This window comes from Nymphalis io, chromosome 17, assembly GCF_905147045.1.
Source record: "Nymphalis io chromosome 17, ilAglIoxx1.1, whole genome shotgun sequence".
Taxonomy (NCBI): domain Eukaryota; kingdom Metazoa; phylum Arthropoda; class Insecta; order Lepidoptera; family Nymphalidae; genus Nymphalis; species Nymphalis io.
This window is the reverse complement of record NC_065904.1, coordinates 694,634-720,289: the sequence shown is the minus strand read 5'-3', so window position 1 is coordinate 720,289 and position 25,656 is coordinate 694,634. Positions and strand designations below refer to the sequence as shown.

Here is a 25,656-nt window from a genome sequence, read left to right as displayed (position 1 = left end):
GGTGTACGGTAATTATTATAAATATTCATTAAGGACATTAAGATTACCCCATAGAACATAGAATTTAAAACTTTTCATTGGTTTGACATATTCCTAACAATACCCACACTGGTAATCCTATTGTAGTTCATTTTTTTTTAAATAAAATCACATAAATTATAATATTATACATACAATAGAATTATTTTCCTCTATCCTGCTAAGGCATAGGCAGATAATATTTGACGGGTAAGTTTCTGCTTGATAAACAATACTTAAGTTTTTAATAAAAATACTTGATAATTATCTTTATAATATATATGATAATTTGATCTAAGCCGAGATGGCCTACCTAAGCCGAGATGGCCTAGTGGTAAGAACGCGTGAATCTTAACCGATGATCGTGGGTTCAAAACCCGGGCAAGCACCACTGAATTTTCATGTGCTTAATTTGTGATTATAATTCATCTCGTGCTTGACGGTGAAGGAAAACATCGTGAGGAAACCTGCATGTGTCTAATTACACTGAAATTCTGCCACATGTGTATTCCACCAACCCGCATTGGAGAAGCGTGGTGGAATAAGCTCCAAACCTTCTCCTCAAAAAGAGGTGCGGAGGCCTTTAGCCCAGCAGTGGGACATTCACAGGCTGTTACGGTACTTGATAATTATGCCTTGTAGAATTTTTTGTTATTCCTCTGAGGCACAGCCTTAAATCAGAACGATAATAAGTATTTGTTTTATAATTAAGTAATGCCATGTAATATTTGAAACTTGTACTTGTTTTAATTACATTCGCTACATTAAATTTATATTGCGTTAATCGAATAAACAGGCAGATTAAAAAGTATGCAAACATTCTTATGATTTCTAATGTAATTATTTTTAATGTGTCTGCTTTTTTTTCAACTTGAAACTAAACCTAGTAGGCACTGATTATTGTATTTACAATTATTGTCTACAAAATGCGTGAAAATCAACAGATTCATAAAAATATTAAAGAATTGTTCTATCATACTAGATGTTTAATTTACATAACAGGTTTTCGTTTTAACATTGACATAAATTCATTCATTACAGTACTTAGAAAACTTTACATAGATCATTTCATTCTTTTTAGTTTTATATTTTATATAATATAATATCATTAGCTTTTGGATTTATCCTAATCAGTCATATAAATAATTATGATTCGTTATACACGTTGTTTCGGGCATACATACATGACATTGAAATGAAATGTAATTTTCTATCGTTCACAGAAACAATGTATCTTGATATGCCGCCCCTGTATCACTTGGACGACTGGTTGCAATGTCAACGACCTAAGGACGTCTACTGCATAGTGGATGCAGCTTTGACATCGTCCAGCCCTTCGCCGTTATTTGACTATCTAAAGGTAATGTTATTCATTGTATTCTATTATCTTACTAGTTGCTCCATTAGGTTTCACCACGTAAAACTTTGACTTGCTGCTTCGTTTCCGTGGCCAGATAATATGTCCTTACTAATATTATAAATGTGAAAGCCAGTTTGTTTATTAGTTCGTTTGTTACGCTTTCGCGTGTTAACTGCTCAACCGATCATCATGAAATGTTGCACACACGTTGTCACGGGCGTTGTACAGAAAAGGGCGTAGAGTTTTAGACCTTCCTCCCGTGCGGGCGAAGCTGCAGCTGGAAATAAGTAGTCACATATTCACACGCGCACATAACAGAAAATTCAATTTTAATGTTTCTATTTTGATTGGTTGGGTTCTATATATTGAAGGTAGTGTCATTTTAATTTAAAAAGTAAAGTCAATTGCTTTTAAAACATTACTCATTGGGACAACCCTAGCATTGGGCTTAAAATTGCCTATACGTATTTAATACTCAAACTATTTACTTATTTACAGATAAAAAAAATATTTTAATTACGTAACAATATTATTAGATAGAAAATTAATTCGTTTCCAAGCAGCTTGCTTTCTGATTAGCGACATATCAAAATTAAATTTCTGTCGTCGCTCATAGGGGGGTTTTTGCCTTAGTCACCACGCTTGGCAGGCGGGTTGGTGACCGCAGTGGCTGGAAATCTTTCACTAATAGCGCTGCTGCCCGCTATCAGGATTTGCATTTTCGGATTCCAGCATTTGTGTGGTTATACCGCCACGATTTCGGTCGCCAGAGCCTCGTTCGTTGATTAGCAGGATGTACCACGAGCAGGTGAGGTTGACGGTAGAGAGCCTAGGTTGTTATAGGCTCCCCTTAAATCCCTATTAAAATAAGATCGGGATGATAATAAAATAAAATAATAAAATAAGATCTATTAAAATAAGATCGGGATGGTTGGCGAAGATCGGGATGGTTGGCGTTCTATGGGGGAGGCTTTCGTCCAGCAGTGGACGGCAAAAGGCTGAAAAAAAAAAAAAAATTAAATGATGTTTTGCAAGTAGAATTATGCGAATTAGGGTCAAAACACAAAATTGCAAATCGAGGCGAATACGCAACATGAAGAGCTGCGGCGTGAATTACCGCGATGTGATTTCGTGATTTCGGATAAACATATTTACATCACCTACGAATCAATTCGCAAGTTCTAACGATGTATCGCTCGCTAATTTCTTCGTCGCGACATCGCGGTCATAACGCATATTTGAGTTTCGGCACTAAGCCCCACTGTATCGTTTATAAGGCATATTGAATGTGAATTTTCCTGGCTACTCAGTTGTTACCCTTTATACTATACTAATCACAACAATATACAACAATAACAGCCTGTTAATGTCCCACTGCTGGACTAAGGCCTCCTCTCCCTTTTGAGGAGAAGGTTTGGTGCGCTGCTCCAATGCGGGTTGGTAGAATACACATGTGGCAGAATTTAAATGAAATTAGACACATGCAGGTTTCCTCACGATGTTTTCCTTCACCGTCAAACACGAGATGAATTAGAACCACAAATTAAGCACATAAAAATTGAACCCACGATTATCGGTTAAGATTCACGCGTTCTAACCACTAGGCCATCTCGGTTTATATACTAATATATACTAATCACAGTTCATGTTATATTATTGCTTAAAACTTATACTTTTTAATTTAGCCCTGTTAAGGTTAAGTTAAGGTTAGTTAAATAAACGCTTAGGTATTTCAAGTTTATTCGTGGAATATTCTGAATATAACTAATATAAAATATTCAACAACAGAATTAAAACTTAAGATAGTTTATTAGAAAAACCATACGAAATGTTAAATTAACTTTAAAAACAATTTAATTAAATTATTATATGACAAAAAAGTCTTGAATCTCGAAATATAAAATATTTTTTACATCTTTTTATTTTGTTTATGGATTTGCTTTCTGGAATTCCCATTAGTGGAAATGTAAAAGTGCTATTTACAGAATGTTTAATTTTGACTGCGAAAAATTTGAACTCACTGCAAGTGAGTCAGGGTCAGTAACATGTTGTTTGCAATACAAACGGGTTTTACGATACGCTAGATTTAGAAAGGAAAAAAATCACTTTCATAATTAAAAATATATTATAATTGTAAATTTATCGTAAACAGATCGTCTGCCTCATTAGCATAAGCGTCCTAAGGCTGGAGATATCAAGGACCGATACTTAGATGAGCCTGAACTCGATCCGGTCAAGTTAGACTGCCCTATGAGCACACTGCCATATGAGAATGATCACCTTGGCCGGAATTGAACAGATTGACGTCGTTTACTTCAATATAATTTTAGGGCTTTGTGCAAATATTGTTCGCGATCGCACTTTTCGATTTGTAGCTCCTACATAATATTATAAAGATAATCAGTCTTGTATATAGATACTGTTTATGTAAATTTTACTTATTATTGTAGCTTATATCATTGTTTTTAAAGCTAGGAATCTGTATAAGAAGTAGTATTGTCATATACAAAAATATAAATTTATACAGTTTTTTTTTAAATGAGTGTCATTCACAATTTTCTTTGCAGGATGCACAAATGACATACAATTTTAACAATTTATTATAATCGATAAGAAAAAGTAATATTATATAAACCACTGCGTGGTCTAACACCCGAGCGAAGCTGTAGGCGAAAACTAGTTAGTAATACACACGAATATACTTAGTTTCTAGGATTTAAACCCGCAATCTCCGATTAAGATTGTTTATAATCTACTCACTGCACTATCACGGCTCTTGTTAGCTTTATTTTTAATTTATTCTGTTAAATAATAATGCAAAGGGCTTGTCAGAATCTATCTTAAATAAAGCAGCATATTATAAGTGATGTTAGAGGTCGCAATATATCTGATGGTGAAATCGACACCATATAACCAAGTTCAAAAATCAGGGTTAACTGACTAAATAACTCATAGTATTATTATTAATTTAAGAACTTAAATTTTTGTGTCAATGTCAGTTATCGTCTTTATTATTTATACTTTATTATATAAAGGTATATAGTTTGTTTGTTTGAACGCGTTAATGTCAACGCGTCAGGATCTAATAGTACGATTTGAAAACACATTTTTCAATAAAAATTCGTTTATTGTGCCAGTTGTCGTTCATGAAGAATGGCTGGCCGGCCCATTTAATAAGAATGTACGGTTATATAGATTATTTATCATTACGTTATGACGGGCAAAACCACGCGGAGAAGCTGGTTATGTTAATATGTAGCTAATATTAAATATAGTAAATATTGAATATTGAAGCCATTAAATTACTTTGTTTGAAGCAATGTAAGGTCATGTTTTATAATGATATATATAAATAAGTTGAGAATTAACTTATTATTATTATCGACGCACCTACAGCGTCCTCGCTGTTTACGTAGTTTATGTTTAGTAACTATCAATAATGAATGGTGATTGATGTTTAATTTTTGTTAAACCTAGTGGCTAACTAGAACGGAAAATAAGCACATGCGTTATATTATTGTGCTCCATTCCTCTCTCATATCTAGTATCTAGCATATGGGCCACCTGATGGTAAATGGTCACCAACGCCCATAGACATTGGCATTGTTAGAAATGTTAACCATCGCTTACATCGTCAATGCGTCACCAACCTTGGGAACTAAGATGGTATGTCCCTTGTGCCAGTAATTACATTGGCTCACTCACCCTTCAAACCGGAACACAACAATATCAATTGCTGCTGTTTTGCGGTAGAATATCTGATGAGTGGTACTCATCCAGACGAGCTTACACAAAGCCCTACCACCAGTAAATGCGAGGGAAATTCATTACGTAGATAGCTTAGGAGCAATACCAACGTGTATATATTATAAAGTCTCCTGCGCTGATCCCTCTAGTTGACCGCCGTGGTCAATTTCGGTGACGCGGATTATTTCAAAATGTGTTTATTGAAATTAGGTTGCAAGACTAGCTAATGAGCCACCTGACAAACATTAACTATCCCTTACATTGCCATCGCGCCAGCAAGCTTGGTAATTACTACATGTTTTGTTCTTTGTGCCTGTTATACTGGCTTACCCTTCAAACTTAAACAATACAATATTAAGCTCTACCACCAAATGACGTCATCACATATATTACTTTAAAAAAATGTACAGACGAATTCAAATACATATTAAATTGATAAATATTGATTATAGGTCGAAACTTTACTTATCAACTACAACACATTCAACTTACCCTAGTTATAATGGAAAATGATGACATAGCACTCACATCATATTGGATTGGCTGGCCTTTCATAATGGAGTTGTTAGTCAGATTTAAATTTATGTTATGTTTATATGTACCTATTTAATTTATGTACGAATTCCGTAATATCATGGGAAGGTGAATGAAATAATACTAAGCTTATATAATCGGTTGCGCTATAAAGCAATAAAAATATATCGCGGCCACATGCTTAATGATGACACACTCATATGAACATAACCTTATTTACTATCGTGTTAAAATCAATAGTAATTTTGAGTGCTATTCTGTAAAAACTTCGCATCGCACATCGTAAAATGTGGTTAAATTGCGTACCACCGTAAGTCGACTTGTGGTGATACGCTATTTTGACTCTTGTAGAATACACGTTAAGTGTTATAATTATTTTATCAATGGCGAACCATCGTGTTCGGCGGTGACTTTCGAGACTGTTCGTTCAGAATTCTACTGATTCCACACATTATATTGTGTCCTTGTGTCTTGGTTTACTTTTAAATGGTAAATCGTATTTAAATGTCAGAATAAATTGTTCATTAAAACAAACATGAAATAATAGTACTGTACGAATAAACTCAAAACTCACCGCAGAAATCGATCGTGAAATGTCAGAAATTGATAAGCGAAATTAACCATGATAATTATAACAATTCAAGAATATATGCATCAAAATAGTATATCAGCATAAGTCGGTTGTCAAAATTTACAGAATGTAAGTACTCACTTCATTACTCACACTCTATCACTATTGCCGTAAATGAACTGAGTATAAATTAAAATATATCATTCTTATTTTTAAAGCAATAAAAAATTATAAATATTCACTTTTTAATATTTATATAAAGAGAGCAAAATTGTGATATAGCTACTTATCGTTTGCTTCGGAGAAAAAATAATAATGTAAAATATTTTTCTATAAAAAGTATTTCGTTCATGTTTATTTTTATAAAAATTGCAATAAAAATATTCCAAACTCGAAATCGATCTAAAAATATCTTTGAAAAATACCTATATACTATATAACTATTATCTGCTACTGTATATACTATATACTTGTAATAATAGGTTGCGTTAGCTTGCAGGAATTGTCAAGTTGCAATATAGCAATAATTTAATTTTTTTAGGCATATTCCTCAAAAACTCAAAAGCATTACAATCGGACGATGGTACATCGAGGCGTGTGCATCAGCAAGTGTGGTGCAGAGGGTCCGGAGACTTGGAATGATGCTGCTGAGCGCTGCCTTAACAACAGCTTGGCAGATTATGGATTACACGTATGGATTACCAGCTTATTACATAAAAATGAACAGGAAAACGGATAAGAGTTTATGTTGTACATTTTTTTTTATAAATTGATTAGGGATAATCGCCTTTTAAAAAAAAAAGTAAACTTGGGGCTTTTCTGTAGGACGTTATTTTACTTGCGTATAATAGAAAAGCCCTAGTGGTGAATGGACCGATTTACCCAAGGTCACTAGAATTGTGAGAAATATTAGCCAGCGAAAGGTATAACTGATACGGGACCATAGATAGTAGGTATCTCTGCAAGATATATCCCTCTTTACACTATGAATGTCCATCCACGGTATCATCATCGTATTATCATTTGAGATATTATGTTCTTATTCTCATAATTATACTGGTTCCCTTAAAACGGAAAATTAAATATTTTCAATTAGCAGTCAATTAGCTATTGACTTCAATAGATGCACAAATCCAACCACAAATAAAATCCGTTTCTTAATAGCCATTATTTCTGACAAAAAAATAATAATTTTGTTGTCTATTGTGTTATATTTTACTTTCTTTTCAATTTCAGGCTAAAGTATTGTCGATGCATTTTTGTAAAACTCCCGAAACGGTTTATAGAAGTCCGTCTACAAGAAGTTTTAACATCGTAGTTTTATCAGTGTTGGTGATAACGTTGTTGGCAACAGGAATACACATCTTTTGCGGACGCTGTGCACGGTTTGCGGGTATCTAGTAATGTTTATATTATTTAAAATATCAGTAATAGACCCTTATTTAAAAAAAAAACATAACAAACCTAGGACCTACCTAGGACCTAGGACTTCTCAGTTCTAAACTAGAAACAATGTAAAATATTTTCATTATATTTCTATTTCTCTCCTCTATTACGGCTGGGTGGAAATTATTGTGGCAGAATAACATCCGATACATCAATTTCCTCACGATGTTAACCTCCACAGGAGATTCTTAGCTAATTCTATGCGTGAAGCACTTGAAATAACTATCTCAGATTTAAATGTACGTGTTGCCATTTCGGTTCATTATATAAATATACAAGAACGTAAAATTAACGTTTGTCACGTCAATAGTCCAAATTTAAAAAGGACGGAATTTCGGAATGACGGAAGGAAGGATATTTATTTATATTGATTTAGTAGTGTTTTCAGTTAGTCTTTACAAAAAAAACTTTTTCGTTTCATTTATTGTATTTTGTACTTATGGAAACAACCAACAAGCTACTCAATTATTTAATGTAATTATTTTCAGAGAACAAATTTCTACTCGCTTTTTCATTGAAACAAAATTGGCAAATTTTAAAACGCATTAGGTCCGAAACGCAAACTGACGATCGAACAAAAGAACTCGCTTGTTTGGAAGGGCTCAGGTATTGTTTCATATCACGAATTTGTTTTCGTTATTATTTTAATTGTATATTTGTATATATTTTAAATAAATATTCTATTAACATAAGAATTATTTACATTAAAGCCTCAAATATTTTTAAATAAAAAAAAATAACTCCTACAATCGTGACCGCGTGGAATGGTGGCAAGAATGCTAGCAGCATTTCTCCTTTGGATCGCAATTCCGATCCTCTGGGCGATGAATATACCAGATCTCCAGTCACCAGAGGCAATAAGACGAGGTGTATGATTGTTTTTTTTTTATAAGTTTTATTAATGTTTGCAAATGTTACAGGTTTTTGGGAACGATCGGCGTTATATTCACACATGTTACCCTCATCTATGTGTTTTCGTACATTGACAATCCAGAATTCATTGAACATGTTAGTATAATTTATCGTGTTATTATATTATAAGTAATACTGTGTAAATTTCGGATTTCTGGGCTAATTCCTTGTCCTTTTGATAAGGTTTGGAACTTTTTACACCACGCTGTTCTAATGCAAGTTGGTGAAAACACGTGGCAGATTTGATCAGACACATGCAGGTTTCCTCATGATATTTTCTTTTACAGCCGAGTACGGGATAAGAATCGAGAATTTGACTTTGACAACAAGACTGTTTTTTAATGATTAATTGGAAGCCTAAAATCATATATATACCCCATACCAATAGAAGGAGTAGAGATAAACAAACCTTATATTTAAATATTCCATACGATTTTCTAATGCTATATTGTGCATTACAAACATTTCTTGTTGAATATATCTGTATTAACTATATTAATTACATTATATAACTACTTGTATTCACATTAATTTGAGTTCTATAGTTCCGATAACCATACAAGCGACGTTAAAAGAAATTCCGCGAATTCATTATAAATATGTACCACAGATTATTAATAGTAATAGTAATCGCATCAATTGAATGTCAAATTGTTTATTTGTGGGCCCCAACTATGCTTGAAATAGGCTATCGATAATACTGAATATTTAATATAGCATCGGTTTTATTTTAGCATATAAGAAATAAAACCTCTCTTTATATCAAAATAAATTAAAAACATCCGCGTAGTGATACAAAAGTAAAGAAAAAGACCCACAGACATTTTCGAATAAGATGAAATACAATATTTGTAAAGCAAGGCGCGGCTTAGAGTCCTTCCATGTTAACTTTGAATTTAATGAAAATATATCGTTTTTCCAGATGTTTGAACAACTCGGCGGTAAGGCGGCGTTTAACACTCCGCTGTGGATGCAGGTCTTCTTCTCCATCTCCGGCTTCCTCACAACATATTTTGTGCTGATTTCTTCAGAGTCCGGCTCGTTCACGCTTATCAAATGCCTGCTGTCATTTGTTAATCGTTATATAAGGTAATTTTAAATGAAAACATATATAGCCCTAGCTAATTGGCGACAAGCGTCGCGATGCCATTATGTTTATGTATCATCACCTGGTCCAACTCACGCACTGTCTGTAGGTATGGCAATGGAACTATGACATTATAACATATTGGGTTTTCTATTGAGAAATTCTTAATAACAGCCCGGAGTCTGGAAGTGATATCGTTGGTAATGCGTCTGACTCTTTCCGGTCGTGTTGGATCCCAGTGCATTTGTGTAACTACACATAACCTGTGCAGTCGGCTAGTGCCTCTTGGGAAAACCACCGTGGCCACAATCAGCATATCACGAGAACAACAAATTCTTAGACTTTTCTCCTTAATAAAATAAATTGTAGCTAAATAACATAGTATCTGTATAGGACATAGGTATTGAAGTTCTTTTATAATATCTCTAGGTTAACACCAGTTGCATTGTTTGCCCTGTGGTTCACCATTACGTGGTACCCGCATCTGGGATCGGGCCCCCAGTGGACGTGGCTCATCGAGCGCGAGGCGCAGGACTGCTCTGAGCGCTGGTGGTACCACGCTCTCTACATACACAACTACATACCGCTCGGCAAGTACTGCATGGGACACACCTGGTGAGTTTGCTTGCTAGTGTGGTAGTAGCCATAATATGTATTTTTTTCATTAAAAGCATTGCAACTAATACAAAAACAATATAAATAATTACGAAGGGATAAAAGTATTTCATTTTATTGATAATAGATTATCCCAAATCCCAATGTTGGACTAAGGTCACCTCTCCTCTCTAAGTTTAGAGCTTGATACACGAATGCTGGTTGATGGATATACTTGTCGTCGGTGGACAAGGAAATTATCGTCACGATAGTTTCCTTGTCCACCAAGTTCGTGATGATTTATAAATACAGATTAGACACAGGAAACCTCAGTAACTTTTCCCCTGGTTCGGGATCATTGGGCCATATATTAGGTGTAATATTCTCTAAATATTATATTTCAGGTACTTGGCAGCGGATATGCAGCTTCATGTCATCGGTTTATTGTTGCTTTTCGTCTTCGTTAAATGCAGACGCGCAGTAAAACCAGTTGTGTTCGTACTGATTGTTGGTTCCATCATTGCGACTGGTTTTACGGCTTACTTCTTAAATTTGACACCCATTATAACGGCGCAGTCACCCGAGTAAGTATTATCAAATTTATTCTATATATAAAAAATATCATAAATCAAAATATTTTATTTAAAAAAAAAAAAACAAATTTTCAAAAAGTTAAAATTCCAAAAAGAGTAAAAGTAACAGGCTCCCAATTTGCATTCGCGGGAATTCACATTGTTTCACTTCTCTACAGTGCTTTGTTCAACCCCTTGAAAAACTTACAGAATCGTTCTTCGATATCATATCCATAACCTGATCCTAAAAATAAGCGATAGGCAGCCTGTTTTCACATTTATATGTGTGCAATGAAGCATATTTGTATTTATATTTTCAGGATCGTCAGTATGATGTTTAAAGGTTCACGGATAATGAAGATATTATACTTACCCGTTTGGATGAATCTCTCCGGATATTTATTCGGTTTAGCAACGGCCTTCATTTATTACCATAACCAAACCATCGGTTACAAGCTCAGTGAAGCGAAGGTATTTTTTATTATTCATTATAAGTAGCCAAAAGATTGTTAGATGAATTGCAATGTCTATGTTTACTAGACTATGCCCACCTGGGTAGATGTCACTCATTATTACTATTAATATCTTAGTTCCCAAAGTTGGTGGCGCATTAATGATATAAGGAATGGTTACAATATCTGTCAATGGGTGGCGATGACCTCAGATGTCAAAGTCAAAAATATTTATTCAATATAGAAGCGTTACACTTGCTTATTGATTGTCATAAATCTACCACCGGTCCGGAAATAAGCATCTCAGACCTGAAAAGAACCGGCGAAAGAAACTCAGTGGGTTTTTTGGCTGGCTTTTTCGGATGGCTCGTCCGCCTACCTATATTATATAAAAAAGGGTCTTATATAAAATTCCCCTATTTTCACTGTATTATATTTCGTTTATTAGAAGTCGTAAAACTACCGAAAAGTAAACGTCCATTTTGATTTACCTAGGCTCGTATACGTCACTTGTGTATTCCATTTTCAAATCATCCATTACTCGTTACCTATGTTTATCATCTCTCTCTTTCAGTGGTTCAAGGTGTTGTTTCACGCATCGCTGTCGGTGGCGGGTGCGATGTCACTGGCGGGCGTAGTGTTCCTGGGAGAGACCGCAATCCCCAAATGGTTCGCCGCTCTATACAGCTCCCTCGACCGCGTGATCATCGCACTCTGTTTCAATGTCTTCCTGCTGGGATGTCTCAGTAATTGCAAATGTAAGTTATTCTTTTAATATTATAATAAAGGATATATATACCTGCGAAATTTAATTTCTGAAATATAGGAACTACAGAGTATCTTCTCAGTTTTTCTCTATATAACGTTCATTCCGAACTGGTAGTAGCTTTAAATTTATTTTATTCTTGTAAAATTACGACGTAAAAGTGGTTAAAAGAGCATACTTGAATAAATTATTTATTAAATTCAAATTAGTATTTTTATAAAATGATTGCTCGGAAATTGGAAAAAAATAATTATCCAGATTTAGTCCCAACTGATAATGAAGTTGATTTAATTTACGTTTTTGTGTTTTAGCTATTCTGAGAGATGCCCTTTCTTGGCGTGGTTTCCAAGTCGTGGGTCGTTTGACCTACGCCGTGTTCATCGTCCACTTCATCATCATGAGGGTTACTGTGGCCTGCAATACGCAGATTGGACACGTCTCCGTCTACTCCATGGTAATTAAGCTATTGTTTTACTCTTTCTTAATATTTGGCGAGTCGTGCAAAGTAAAACGTCGTTTTTATTATATTATGAGCTGAATGGAATGGCTGCTTAGTGACGTAAGACTTTTGTATTTATTTCAAATTATTTTGTTGTTACAGATCTCCTTATTTATAGTGGGAACAGTTCTATCTTACATAGTAGCCATACCGGTTTATCTTTTTATAGAATTACCCTTAATACAGCTCTGGAAGGCGCTCATTGGTTTGAATAGTGCCAAGAAGGCCGAACCTGAACCCAACCAAACAGCACCGTCTAAAATTGATTTAGTATCAAATATACAAAGAAATAGCACGCAAAGGTTTGCTTAAGTTTAAGAATGTTGAGTTAGGATTGACTAATTTATTTATAAAAGGACAAAGTTACAATTTATCTTGTGATTTTCGTTAAAGTTTAGTTAAGTAGTGTGTATCAAAATTTGCGTGTATACGAATGTGTGATAGGCGATTGATTAAGCCGCAGTGAATGTCCGAATTATTTTTTACGGTTAGAAACAACTGTATCTAACCTGGATATGGCCGTTAGTTTATTTGATATATTTTAAGACAGTAACAATGATGATATAATATTAGTAATAACGTGATTACGGCATCATCAAATTTCACCATTCATCATGTTTTTATCCATCCATCTTTAAATCTGTTACGATCATATTATGTATTTGCAAATTTAATTTATCTAGTCTTTAATACGATTAAACTATTACGCGCATAAATGAGTTTACTTAGGGCATAATTTATTTGAGTATACTAGCAATATTTGTGATAATTTTGTCACGATTATTTTTAAGTATATATTTGTGCGTGTCTTTGCTTATTCGTCGTTATTGTTAATTGTTTTCTTATATTCTGTATTATTTGCACCATAATATATTCTGTGTTTCATTTAGGATGGACTGAAAGAGAATGCCTTTTTGCATTATGGTTGACATAATTTGTGTGAATAAATAAATGAATATTGAATATTATGAATCACTTGTGCATATCCGTTCATAATCAGCTTTCTGCATATCCGTTTTTATATTAAGAAATTATTAATTATTCAGTAATGAGTTTGGACGTATTAATATTTCCGTGTCTCGGAAGGCACGTCAAGTCGTTAATCGTGCGCATGAATTCTCCCGTCGTGCCGGATTGCCAACCCATCGGATTATGAGTAAAATCCAGTACAGTACTATATATCCTGGGTATTGAATGGCTATAGAATGGCTATAGAATGGCCGCAGCTATAATATGAAATATATATTCGTGAGCGTAATCAATACAATGTATTGTATGTAATTTATGTTTTAAGCATAAGATATATTTTAATTTGTAATAATAAAATAAGTACAAACTTATAAAAACAACTGTCTATCTTTTATTTATTGGTGCACCTGATAGTGGTTTCTTTCGACCATAGACACTGGTACTAAAGCTCAAATGTTCAAATGCTCTTTACACCAATTAAAGCGTCGACAACCATTGGATCTAAGATGTTTTGTTACTTGTGCCTAACCTTGAGAGGCGGCTTGCGCATTGACGTTGAAAAGATCGTTAATATGTGTCTATTGGCGGTTGTAATAGATGATCCATTTATCAATCTGCATATCTATTTCAAATAATAAAAATATTTCACTGGCTTTGTACTAAGTATTGACGTTTAGCAATAGAATAACTGATCACCAGATGGCTCGTGATGATGGTGATAAAAATACAACAAAGATGAGTTACTGCTGAACAACGGCCTTCTGTCCACTTGAGTATAAGATTTGAGGCTTATTATTTTTAATTAGGCCACGCTGCTTCAATACGGGTGAACTTTCATTTGACAGAATTTTACCTGATACATGAATGAATTATAAAAACAACTAAGGCACATAAATACTCAGTAGTGCTGGTCCGTATTCGAACCCGAAATCTTCGTTTACGATTCACGTGTTTTATCTGCTGGGTAATCTCACTACTAACTCTTAATGAAGAAGGTGAGGGGTAATGAAAATAACAAACAAATGTTATACATATGTATATTAGCCTATATTAAAAATATTCATTAATTATTATTAATGATATTTTAAAATAATACAAGTTTATATATGTATATAAGTTGACCGGTAGGCGTGGATGGTAGATACTTAGACCAGGTCAACGCTCAGCATACGTTGGAGGCGTGCCCCGCGTGGAGTGCGGAGAGGGAGATCCTGGTCCGTGAAGTCGGACAAGACCTGTCCCTGCGAGCAATCGTGTCAGCGATGCTTCGCGAGGAATCGATGTGGAGGGCCGTAGCCTCCTTCTGTGAGACCGTCATGGTCCAGAAGGAGACGTCGGAGCGGGAACGAAACAGGGCTGATCTTGCTCGACGGAGACGACGACGGCGTCGTCTCGGCCGTCCCACAGCCCAGGTGCCGGGGGCTTAAAAGATAGGGCGTAAAACCCTGGGGCCATGGCTGTGTGAGGTAGGGGCCTCGCGTATCCTATTTCAGACGGCCCTGAGAAGGACGGAAGCCGGGATGGCCTCCGCTGCGGTACGCACTAGCGAGGAGTGTGGGGGGTTGAAATTACCTTCGCCCCCTGAGGAGAGCTCCTCCGCCAAGTCACGAGCGGAGCAAATAACGGGAGAGACCGCGGATGCGTTATATCAACACGATCCCGCAGCCTCTCCGATCCGTGCTGAAGACGGCCATCGCTGTGGTATTAGTGGGTAAGAATCCCACATAACCCGGTTCCACCCCCATGAGACCCGGGTACCTTTCTGAAGGTTTTCACTGCGAGAAAAAAAAGAATGGTAATAAAAATAATACTTGAAAAACACAATAAAAGTAAAGTACAGGTAATTTGAATGCATCCATTTTTTGTATTAATTTTGCAATTACGTCAATAAATCACATTTTTAACAGAAAATACATTAGAGCAGAGAAGAATAAAAGGATTTCCCTTCACAAAATACTTTAAGAAGTTACTGATGATTTTTCAAACACTATTTTATTATAATTTCTTGAGATTAATCTATATTTAAAATTAGATGTTTTGTAAAAGTGTAAATATTTTTAGACTATTTTAAAGCAATCCCATATCAATATAATCGTCAATGATGTCATTAAGCCTCTCTCTGTAGAGATCGTTCGGGCTGACGACGAAGTCGTTTATCTCAATGTCCTTGTTAACCTTGGGAGCATCCTCCTCTTGTACTGTTATGATAAGAAGACAGAACACACTAATCAGAAGACCGAAGGGCATCACCTAGAAAATAATCGCTATTTAGTTATTTGTAATTTTCAATTCTTTTAAAATAGATAATCTCCTAGTTTTATGCAAGAACAACTGACCGAGACATTTTTAAAAATATTTTACCTACGTGATATTCTTGGGCTAAGTAAATTCTGAATAATCACGGCTTTATTTTAGGGCTTTATGCACTCTAATCGATTATTATACTATTTATATAGTAATCACCTTATTATACTCGTTGGTATCGCATTTATATATAAATATATACAATTGATTCAGCATGTCGTAGTAAAGCGGTAAGGATTTTCCATATACAAAATGCTTTAACCGAAAAAGTTTAAAGAATTTTAAAAAATGAATTTTCATCGTATCTTAGAGTGCACGTGGTCGAGTAGGTGTGTAAATTGGCTGGATTGAACCTTTTTCGGAGGTTGTTATTGATTTTGTTGTTAATATTTTTATTTCAAAACGTCTGATAATTATGCACTAACTTATGTTAATACATTGTTCAATATTTAAATTAAGAAGTCGTTAATATTCAACTGCATACTGTGGACGCCTTCTGCGTAACAATGATTTACTATTTAAATATGTAGTACTATGCTATTACCATATATCTAATGTTGCAAAAGTGAAGGCATTATTGAAATATAATTATACTTGTCGTATTATTTTGTGTAGTAGGCTCCCAAGATAATGTGTAGTACTAGGCTCTAGGCTCGGCTGGTAACCTTCCATTACTATTATTACATTACTCATGGAAAACCGAACGAATTAGATTGCAATACATATGACGTGTAATAATAATTATTATTAAATATTACTGAAATATCAAGAGTTTGTTAGTTTCTTTGTTTGAACGCGCTATCTCTGAAACTACCAGTTGGATTGTATAAAATATATACTTGTATTTGCTAGCCCAATTCTTAAAAGGCTATTTAACATAATGCTACGGCTCTGATAGTATACCGCGCGTAACAGCTAGTGATAGATATATGTATATACAAATACCTTTTGTAATTCATAATCGAAGTCGTCCCTCGAGTAGATATCATCAGGAGTTAAATTGAGTCTCTCGAGAGCGGCGCGCAGTTCCGTATAGTAATGTTCTATGGTGTCTTTCAAGTGATGTTTCCTGAAGTTCTTGTCGGAACCGGTGTAAATGAAATACATCAAGTCTATGATGGGACTGCTCATCTGTAAGGTCTGGTAATCCACGGATATGACGTCGACTTCGCCATCCTGTTAAATCATTATTTATTTTATTTATTCATATGGGCATGTACTTATGTCGAAAGAATTTCAACCGAGACATGTTATGGTGGTTTCTGGTGGTGGTTTATTTAGAGATTCAGATATAATTGTCTGGAATTGATTCAATATAATTTTTTCTTCGGTTTTTTAAATTGTATTTAAAAAATAATAACAATATATTTTTAGCATTGTCTATGTCATTTCAAAGTTAAGAGTTTGAAAAAGGTGGCGATCTATTAGAATCATAGTTTATAATTAAATTAAGAAACAAAGATGGCGGATAGCCCTAACGAATAATAATAAAATTACGTGTAATAAGGTATACAAAAACAATTATTATTACTTTCGAGATCACCGTGAAGTTGAAATTGCATGTTTCTAATCAGTTTCATTATCCAGCGACGAACATGGAACAAGACGGATTCATTTGTTCTTTACATGCACTATGTTTGTTATAATTGAAATTAATTAATATTTGCAAGTAAGATTAACGTTTGACAGACTGATGCGCAATATAATGTATACATAATTACAACGTTGCTTATGGCTACTTCACCATATAAAGCATCAATCACGCAGTCCAATAACGTTTTTGAGATTTAAATTAATCGATACAGTCAGATATATATGTGGTACTAGCTACCCATCACCACTTAACACGGGTAAAATTTAATGTTCTATTATTTTATAACCAATGAGATATAAATCTATAATCATTCACCATCCGATGTATTCATTTGCACTTTGCTCAATAATTTAATCCTACACGCGTATTTTGTCACGCGTTTGAATATATACTGGTGGTAGAGCTTTTTGCCCACTCATCAGATATTCTACCGCAAAACAGCAGTACTTGGTATTGTTGTGTTCCGGTTTGAAGGGTGAGTGAGCCTGTGTAATTACAGGCACAAGGGACATATCATCTTAGTTCCCAAGGTTGGTGGCGCATTGACCACTTACCATCAGGTGGCCCATATGCTCGACCGCTTTCCTATTCTATATAAAAAAAAAAACTTTGTTAACATCCGAATAAACCGAAGAACATTTCAAAATAGAATCTCAAAACGCTAGTTAAAAAAAAATCTAAACATTTACTACTTTTCTAAAAACTTTACCACTTTAAGTTAAATACTCACATCATTTACCCTATGTAACAAGTTACTTGGCCTGTAGTCACCATGGGCCAGCACTGAACATCGTATAGGATTATAGAAATTTGCAAATTCATTCGGTACAGTCATTTTCTCTAAAAATTTCGACATTCGATCTTTGTTATCTGGTTTTGTCACTTCCAGAGCGCTGGTCGTTACGTTCTTTAAAAATTCTAAAATTATCTCGATATTGTTTTCAGACTTAAGACCCGCTGTCTTCTGGAACTCTTCTGGGTCATCTATCGACCATGCGATAGATAACGCGTGTAGTTTAGCCAAGTTCTCAACGCTTTTGAAAGCATACTTCTTATCTATTGACTTAAATCTGTCAAAGGCTTGAAAGCCTTTTGAAGTCATGTCTTCTAAAACTAGCGCTTCTTTGTAACATTCGTCGTTGCTCGCATAAAACTTTGGCGTGACAAGTCTGTGTTCTGCAGGGACCATTTGTCGTTCCTCCAATTCCTGGTAGGTTTTAAGCAAACTATTGTAAAAGAAACTTTCGATTTCGAATATTCTCATAGGTGCAAATGATCTCATCTTCTCGCCCATGGCTGCGACTTTCACAAAAAGTTTTAGATCTTCTTTTCCTGGTGCCGAGACCGTGGCAAGGTGCAGATAGCTGGTGTAGTTGGCCCCACCGCTAGATATGGATTTCACAGATATTTCACCGTCTTCATATTGATGTTCCTTAGCAACTTTGTCCAAGATTATGTTTAGTATTTCTCTATAATCGTCCATATTTAACTCTGTAAAAGAAGTTATGTTGACAGATTAGTTGTTTAATATTTACTGATTTTATATGAAGATGCAGTTCGTCGGCTATTTCCTTATTGAAAATATGTCTTAGAATACAAAGTATTTGAAACACAAAAACATAGCATATAGTGTTAAGTTTAATATCAATATACTACTACCATAGATGTTTATCATAAGAAATAAAAGTGTAAATAACCAAAATATAGTAATAAATCAGTATCAATGTTAAATTTTTCTAGCCGCGTTTGCTGCCGAGTAGAGTGTACGGGTAAGGGAAGATAAATGAAAAAAAATAATCGAAGTTTGATTTATTATATTAGCTCGACTTCCATTTTCCTTTTCACCTGAGCCTATTATTTTTTACCAAACAATTCTAATTATATACATATACTCAGTATTATATTAAATCAAACAAAACAATCACAAATCGTTTATTAGAAGTATTTATTACAATTATGGAATCTTGCTGAGTTTTTGACTTTGGTGAAGGCGGAAGTCCCTCCCGTGCCTCGGAAAGCATGTAAAGCCGTTGGTCTTGCGCCTGAACTATTTTCGGTCATGTCGAATTGCCACCCGATCGGATTATGAGAGTATGGAAATAGAGAGTGCACATGTGTACACACTTATGCACTTTAACATATCGTACGCATCTGCAAATTAGCTAATCTCTCTTGAGAGTGGCCGCCGTGGCCGAAACCGATTAGAAGAAGATCATTATTATTATAACGTCACAGGAACACCTAACGTATAAATAAATTCAAGCTTTTACAAGAGAGAACATCAGCATAATATATTATGCCAAAATAAATAGAGCTATAATCCCGTGGCATAGTATAAATACTACGTAGTTATGCTACAATATGATTGTTTTATTGTTTTTCATTTATCGAACAAATATTTAAATATGTCATTATCTTACTTACAAGATAACGCAGTTAAAATATGCATTGGCAAATTAAACACAGATTATATTTGATTCTGGGTAAGTGCTTATATATTTTTTGTTCAAGTGTGTGTCTACTGTTATATCGGAAGTTTATGTGTTGCAACGTTATCTAGCGACGATAGAATGGTTAAAAAGCTCTTTATTTGGTGGTTTTGTGCACACAGGAGAGACCACACTCATCTAATACTCGACCGAACTTAACAATACTTAGTATACTTAGTATCGTTGAGTTCGATTGTTCCGACTACATAGACAAGGGAAATAACGTCTTCGGACTGGGACACCTGGGTGTCATACGCTGGAGACGTACCCTACGTGGAGCGTGGAGAGGATGATCCTGGTCCGCGAGGTCGGACCTTTCCGTGCGAGCAATCGTGTCAGCGATGTTCTGCAGGGAATCAGTATGGAGTGTCGTAGTCTCCTTCTATGAGACCGTTATGGTCTAGAAGGAGATGGCAGAACGGAAAAGATAAAGGACCGATCCTGCTCGGCGGAGACGACGTAGGCGTCGTCTCAGCCCTCCCAACGGCAGGCGGGATAGCCTCGCGCTGCCGTACGCATTAGCGAGGAGTGCGAGATGCGACCCCTGAGGAGAGCTCCGCAGAGCCACTGGCTTATACTGCGTTAAAAAAATAAAAAAAGGAAAATAACATCTTAATTGCATAACTACATAAAGATGCCAGCTTTCACAGTGATCAAACTGTAAGCCGAGATGGCCCAGTGGTAAGAACGCGTGAATCTTAACCGATGATCGTGGGTTCAAGCCCGGGCAAGCACCACTGAATTTTCATGTGCTTAATTTGTGATTATAATTCATCTCGTGCTATACGAAGGAAAACATTGTGAGGAAATCTGCATGTGTCTAATTTCACTGAAATTCTGCTATACCAACCCGCACTAGAGCGTGGTGGAATAAGCTCCAAACCTCCTCCTCAAAAAAGGGAGAGGAAGCCTTTAGCCCAGCAGTGGGACATTCACAGGCTGTTACGGTACGGTACGGAAATTGTATCGAATTTATTAATTTCGAACAGATATACAAACACCCATTTTGATATATAAGGTACAATATTCACAACAATTAAATTGCCCTTTTCCTTATATCGGGGCCACTATACAAGTAATAGGCCAATTTAATCATTATTCAATGAACCGTTTTATATTTTTACCTTTCAGGGTCGGAAAAATAACGGATTTATATGCCTTATCTAACGTCGAGGATTCTATAAAAATACAATACTGTACTGTGGTGTGTAATTAGTGGACGTTGATTATAATGTATAAGATATACAAAGTCTGTATAACTTACTATATATATATATATAGATATAGTTGCTAGTAGAACTTTGTACAAGTTCGCCTTGGTGGGTACCACCCACTCAACCTATATTCTACCGCCAAGCAGAAATACTTAGTATTGTTGTGCTCTGGTGTGAAGATTAAGAGCGCCAGGGTAACTCGGCGTAACAGGGTAACTTTAGTAGGTTGCGCATTGGATGGCCAACGCAACCAGGTAAGGCATGGTTAATATTTCTTGAAATACTAATGTCTGTAGGTGCTGATGTACTTAACATCAGGCCCACTTATGAGTTCGAACTCCAGGTCTGGCTGATAATAACGTCTAACCAGGTACTAATTTTTTTGTTTGTTATTATTTTAAAATGAACATTTCAAACCTATGGTTACCTATTCATTTCGACGTACTTGCAGTTATAGTCTATTTGGTGATATATATTTTATCCACAAATATGATATATTTTATCCATAGAAATGACACGAGTCTGACTGATTGTTTGCATTAATAACATAGTTGAGTTGAGTTATATATATTTTATCACATATAAATAAATACAAATATTAGATGTCAGAAAGAGAGAACCATATTTATATTAAATAGAGATATAATTTAAGATAAAATCATTTCCTATTTGTAAATGGTTATTATCAACTAAACAACACACTAGACCTTTAATTGAGCAAGTTTATACTGAAAAAATCGTCTGTTTAATAATATTGAAAATACTTGAATACATTTCCTTATTAAATACAGATTATGATACATAAAATTAATAAATTTTATAAAAAAAAATCAAGATGGCTCAGTTGTAATAATAAAAGTCCTCCAGACCGATTTCGGCCAAGCCAATCTCAAGAGAGATTAGCCAATTGCGCAGGACATATTACAGTGCACAAGTGTTTGCGCAAACACAGGTGCACTCTTTATTCCCTAAATCTCATAACAGAGTTCAGGTGTAGGACCAACGAGACTGCTACTGAGAATTTTCGACCGAAAAATTCAATACTTTTTATTGGCCTGACCTGGGATTTGAACCCAGGACCGCCGAGTCCGCATTCATACATGTACGCTAGACCAACGAGGCAGTCGTAGTAATAATACGTGTTTTTTAACCGAAGATTGTGTATTTAAGACCAGGCAAGTACCCCCGCACCGAGTTTACATCTGGTTAATTTGTGGAAAATCATGATTGAGCCTGCTCGTGTCGAATTTCACTAAAATTCTGCCACATATTTATCCACCATCCCGCGTTGAAGCAATCAAAACACACTTGTTGGTTTCGCATACATAAACACACAACCAGTCTAAGCATTGCGAATATCCCGACATACAGGTTTTATAAAGCTTTATCCAGGAATCAATCTTATGCATTGAGTAGTAATAGTGACTGAAAGCTAAGAGTTTCCAATGAGGCAAACACTCAACAGCCTACTTAAGCTTAATAATAATGTCCTGAGACATTATTCACACATGGCCATATGATCCCAAATTAAGAAGAGCTTGTGCTATGGAAACCAGACAACTGATATACTACATATACTACTTTTCTTTTATAAATACATACTTATATAGATAATTACACCCAGACTCACGATATAATAATTAAATTATACTGTAATTAACTGAACTAGTCCCATTCATTTATTTAACGCTTTATTTTACGTCACATCACATAATTTAACAATAAGCCAATAGAAAGAAATACGTATGCACAGAAACAGTAGAAAAGGCGGCACTTATTGTTGTGTTCTGGTTTGAAGAGTGAGTGAGCCAGTGTAATTACAAACACAAGGGACATAACATTTTAGTCCCCAAGGTTGGTGGCGCATTGGCGAGGTTTTTCTTGTCTCGGATATTTTTCTATTGTCGTAATTAAGTTTAAGTTTATCTATATTTAGTGTTACATGAATTTTCTGTCGCTACTTTTTTCTTTTTATGTTTAATTACAAGCGGTGTTTACCTATAATTAGTTGTTACGCTATTCTATATATATATATATATATTTAAATGTATTAAGTATTATATTCAGTGTATACAACTCTTGATAAAGCTAAATAAATATATAAACGATGGTTAACATTTCTTACTATGTAAATGTCTATGGGCGTTGGTGACCACTTAACATCAGGTGGCCCATGTGCTCGTTCTATATTATAAAAATAAAAAACATACTAGTAATTTCTTCCGGACAACCTTTTATGATGGGTGATCTATTTATTTATGCCTACACATACGTACTAATATCTACATAATACTTAAACATTACACATATTATTTTAGAAAATATGATAAATACGGTAGAATATAATAATTTATTAATTATAAAATTATTATCGCAAAATTGAGTATTTAAGTGAATGGATGTTTGTAAAAGGAAATATGAAAATAATAATACTTACAAGATTAGAATCACAAAATCTTCTAATTATTTTGCAAGCGATGAAACGACTGCATGTGGCATCTAGCAGCCTTGAACTAAGTCTACACGTAGCGTTATTTAGATGATAGATACTCAATACACAGTATGTCTGTCTGATGTTTTACATAGCTTGCCGGTTTTATAAAGGACAATTCAATCGCGTTACAAATCTAAGCGTACAACAATTGAATCTAAGCGTACATTTTCTTTAAGGAATAGGTTATTTATTAACACGGTAACTTATTGTATGTTTTGATAACACCTGCGTATGTTTTAACATGCATTACTTGTTTCATAAGGATAGAGAAACAAAATTCATTGCCAGCATTCAATGGACATGGAATAGACATATAACATTTTAAAACAGTGAAATTTTCGTGAGCAAACAACGAATTACTTATCTAAAACGGGAAAATTAAAAGTATAACCTATGATAATGTATTATGAACATCATTATATAATTATAATATAAAGCATTACTTTATATAAAACTTTTGTCCGCAGCCGACTGGAGTACTGCAGCGTTGTATGGAATCCCTTCTATGATGTTTATTCCAAAAGATTAGAAAGTGTTCAGAAACGTATCTTGTGGCATCTATGTTATAAAAACGGGTTGGCTAAAAAAATACCAAACTATAAAGATAGGTTACATTTTAAAATGAAATCGCTTGCTGATCGAAAATGCTTGCTGGATAGCCTTTTTATGTGCAAGCTCGTCTGGGTAGGTACCACCCACTCATCAGATATTATATACTTCACAATTCTATGTAGTGAATGCTGGGGTCCCCCAGGGATCTGTGCTATCTTCCACACTCTTTCTTTTGCATATCAATGATATGCTCTCCCTTGGAACATACATTGCTATGCAGATGATAGTACAGTGCATGGTGGATACCACGGACGCGCAGTGGCTGGGCGGGCGGAAACTGAGGAGAGGCGGGAGAATCTTGTCATTGAACTCGATAGGACGTTAGAGCTCATCGCCAAATGGGGCTCTGATAATCTTGTTGAGTTTAATTCCAAGAAAACACAGGTATGCGCTCTCACGGCGAAAAAGTCAGCATTTTCCCCTCTTCCCTCCCTCTGTGGTACTCCGCTGGTGATGCAAAGCAAAATCGCTATGCTGGGGATTGACGTTCGCTGCGACCTTAGTCCAAGGGATTACATCGAGGCTGTTATAAAAACAGCTTCACGGAAACTCGGAGTTCTGAACAAGGTGCGGCGCTTTTTCACGCCACAACAACTGTGCCTGCTGTACAAAACACAGGTACGGTCTTGCGTGGAATATTGCTCGCTCCTTTGGGATGGCTCCGCTAAGTACCTACATGAGGCCTTGGACCGGTTGCAGCGACGTGCCGTACGCATTATTGGCGACGTTAAGGTCGCAAACACCCTTGAACCTTTACAATTGCGTCGTGAGATAGCAGCACTGAGCGCTTTCTATCGACTGTATCACGGCGAGTGCTCTGAGGAATTATTCTCTCTAATTCCTGCTTCCCCCTTCCTTCTTAAGTCCACGCGAGCTGGTTCTCGATGTCACCGCCTAACTGTGACATCAATTCCATCGCGAACAAAGAAATTTGGCAACTCCTTTCTTTGTCGCACTTCCAAAAAATGGAATTCCATACCAGCTCACGTGTTCCCCTCCTCTTACAACCCGGGTTCCTTCAAACGAGGCGTGAAGAGGCATCTTGCGGGCCGGCAAGGCGAAGGCGGCTAGTGCAGAACGTTTTTCCCGTCTGTACTGGCCGTCGTCGCGTTTGGACTCTACTACCACTTACCATCAGGTGGAGTAGAGTCATTTGCCCTCCCGGCGAATATAAAAAAAAAAAAAAAGAAAAAAAAAAAAAATTATACCGCAAAACAGCAGTATTTGGTATTGTTGTGTTCCGGTTTGAAGGGTGAGTGAGCCAGTGTAATTACAAGCACAAGGGACATAACATCTTAGTTCCCAAGATTGGTGGCGCATTGGTGATGTGGGCGATGGTTGACATTTCTTACAATGCCAATGCCTAAGGGCGTTTGGTGACCACTTACCATCAGGTGGCCCATATGCTCGTCCGCCTTCCTA

At 35.6% G+C, this 25,656-nt stretch overlaps 2 protein-coding genes across 3 annotated transcripts; one reads left to right on the top strand and one right to left on the bottom strand.

Moving 5' to 3' along the window:
- The first annotated feature begins 1,246 nt into the window (after positions 1 to 1,246).
- LOC126774701 (nose resistant to fluoxetine protein 6-like) lies at positions 1,247 to 13,200 on the top strand. Its single transcript, XM_050496238.1, has 12 exons — positions 1,247 to 1,378; positions 6,772 to 6,921; positions 7,467 to 7,623; positions 8,165 to 8,282; positions 8,597 to 8,684; positions 9,511 to 9,677; positions 10,105 to 10,290; positions 10,674 to 10,853; positions 11,162 to 11,312; positions 11,868 to 12,051; positions 12,371 to 12,513; positions 12,661 to 13,200. Exons 1-12 carry the CDS (start codon positions 1,247 to 1,249, stop codon positions 12,868 to 12,870), a joined length of 1,866 nt encoding a protein of 621 aa, XP_050352195.1. The 3' UTR covers positions 12,871 to 13,200.
- A 1,348-nt stretch (positions 13,201 to 14,548) lies between these two features.
- LOC126774999 (uncharacterized) lies at positions 14,549 to 23,697 on the bottom strand. 2 transcript variants are annotated; one of them, XM_050496706.1, is made up of 4 exons: positions 23,566 to 23,697; positions 18,156 to 18,916; positions 16,777 to 17,007; positions 14,549 to 15,777 (listed from the first exon to the last, which is right to left on the bottom strand). In XM_050496706.1, exons 2-4 carry the CDS (start codon positions 18,906 to 18,908, stop codon positions 15,595 to 15,597), a joined length of 1,167 nt encoding a protein of 388 aa, XP_050352663.1. In that variant the 5' UTR covers positions 18,909 to 18,916; positions 23,566 to 23,697; the 3' UTR covers positions 14,549 to 15,594. The 2 variants fall into 2 exon arrangements, with proteins under 2 accessions (XP_050352663.1, XP_050352664.1); XM_050496707.1 differs by having other exon boundaries at positions 14,549 to 15,302.
- Positions 23,698 to 25,656: the final 1,959 nt, after the last annotated feature.

Coding starts and splice junctions, on each gene's coding strand:
- LOC126774701 (XM_050496238.1), top strand. CDS start 1,247: ATGTATCTTGATATGCCGCCCCTGTATCACTTGGACGACTGGTTGCAA. Junction 7,624..8,164: donor ACGCTGTGCACGGTTTGCGG/GTATCTAGTAAT, acceptor AATTATTTTCAG/AGAACAAATTTCTACTCGCT. Junction 10,854..11,161: donor ATAACGGCGCAGTCACCCGA/GTAAGTATTATC, acceptor TTATATTTTCAG/GATCGTCAGTATGATGTTTA.
- LOC126774999 (XM_050496706.1), bottom strand. CDS start 18,908: ATGGACGATTATAGAGAAATACTAAACATAATCTTGGACAAAGTTGCT. Junction 17,008..18,155: donor TGTTACATAGGGTAAATGAT/GTGAGTATTTAA, acceptor ATGATTTAACAG/GATGGCGAAGTCGACGTCAT. Junction 15,778..16,776: donor TCGATTATGAATTACAAAAG/GTATTTGTATAT, acceptor ATTATTTTCTAG/GTGATGCCCTTCGGTCTTCT.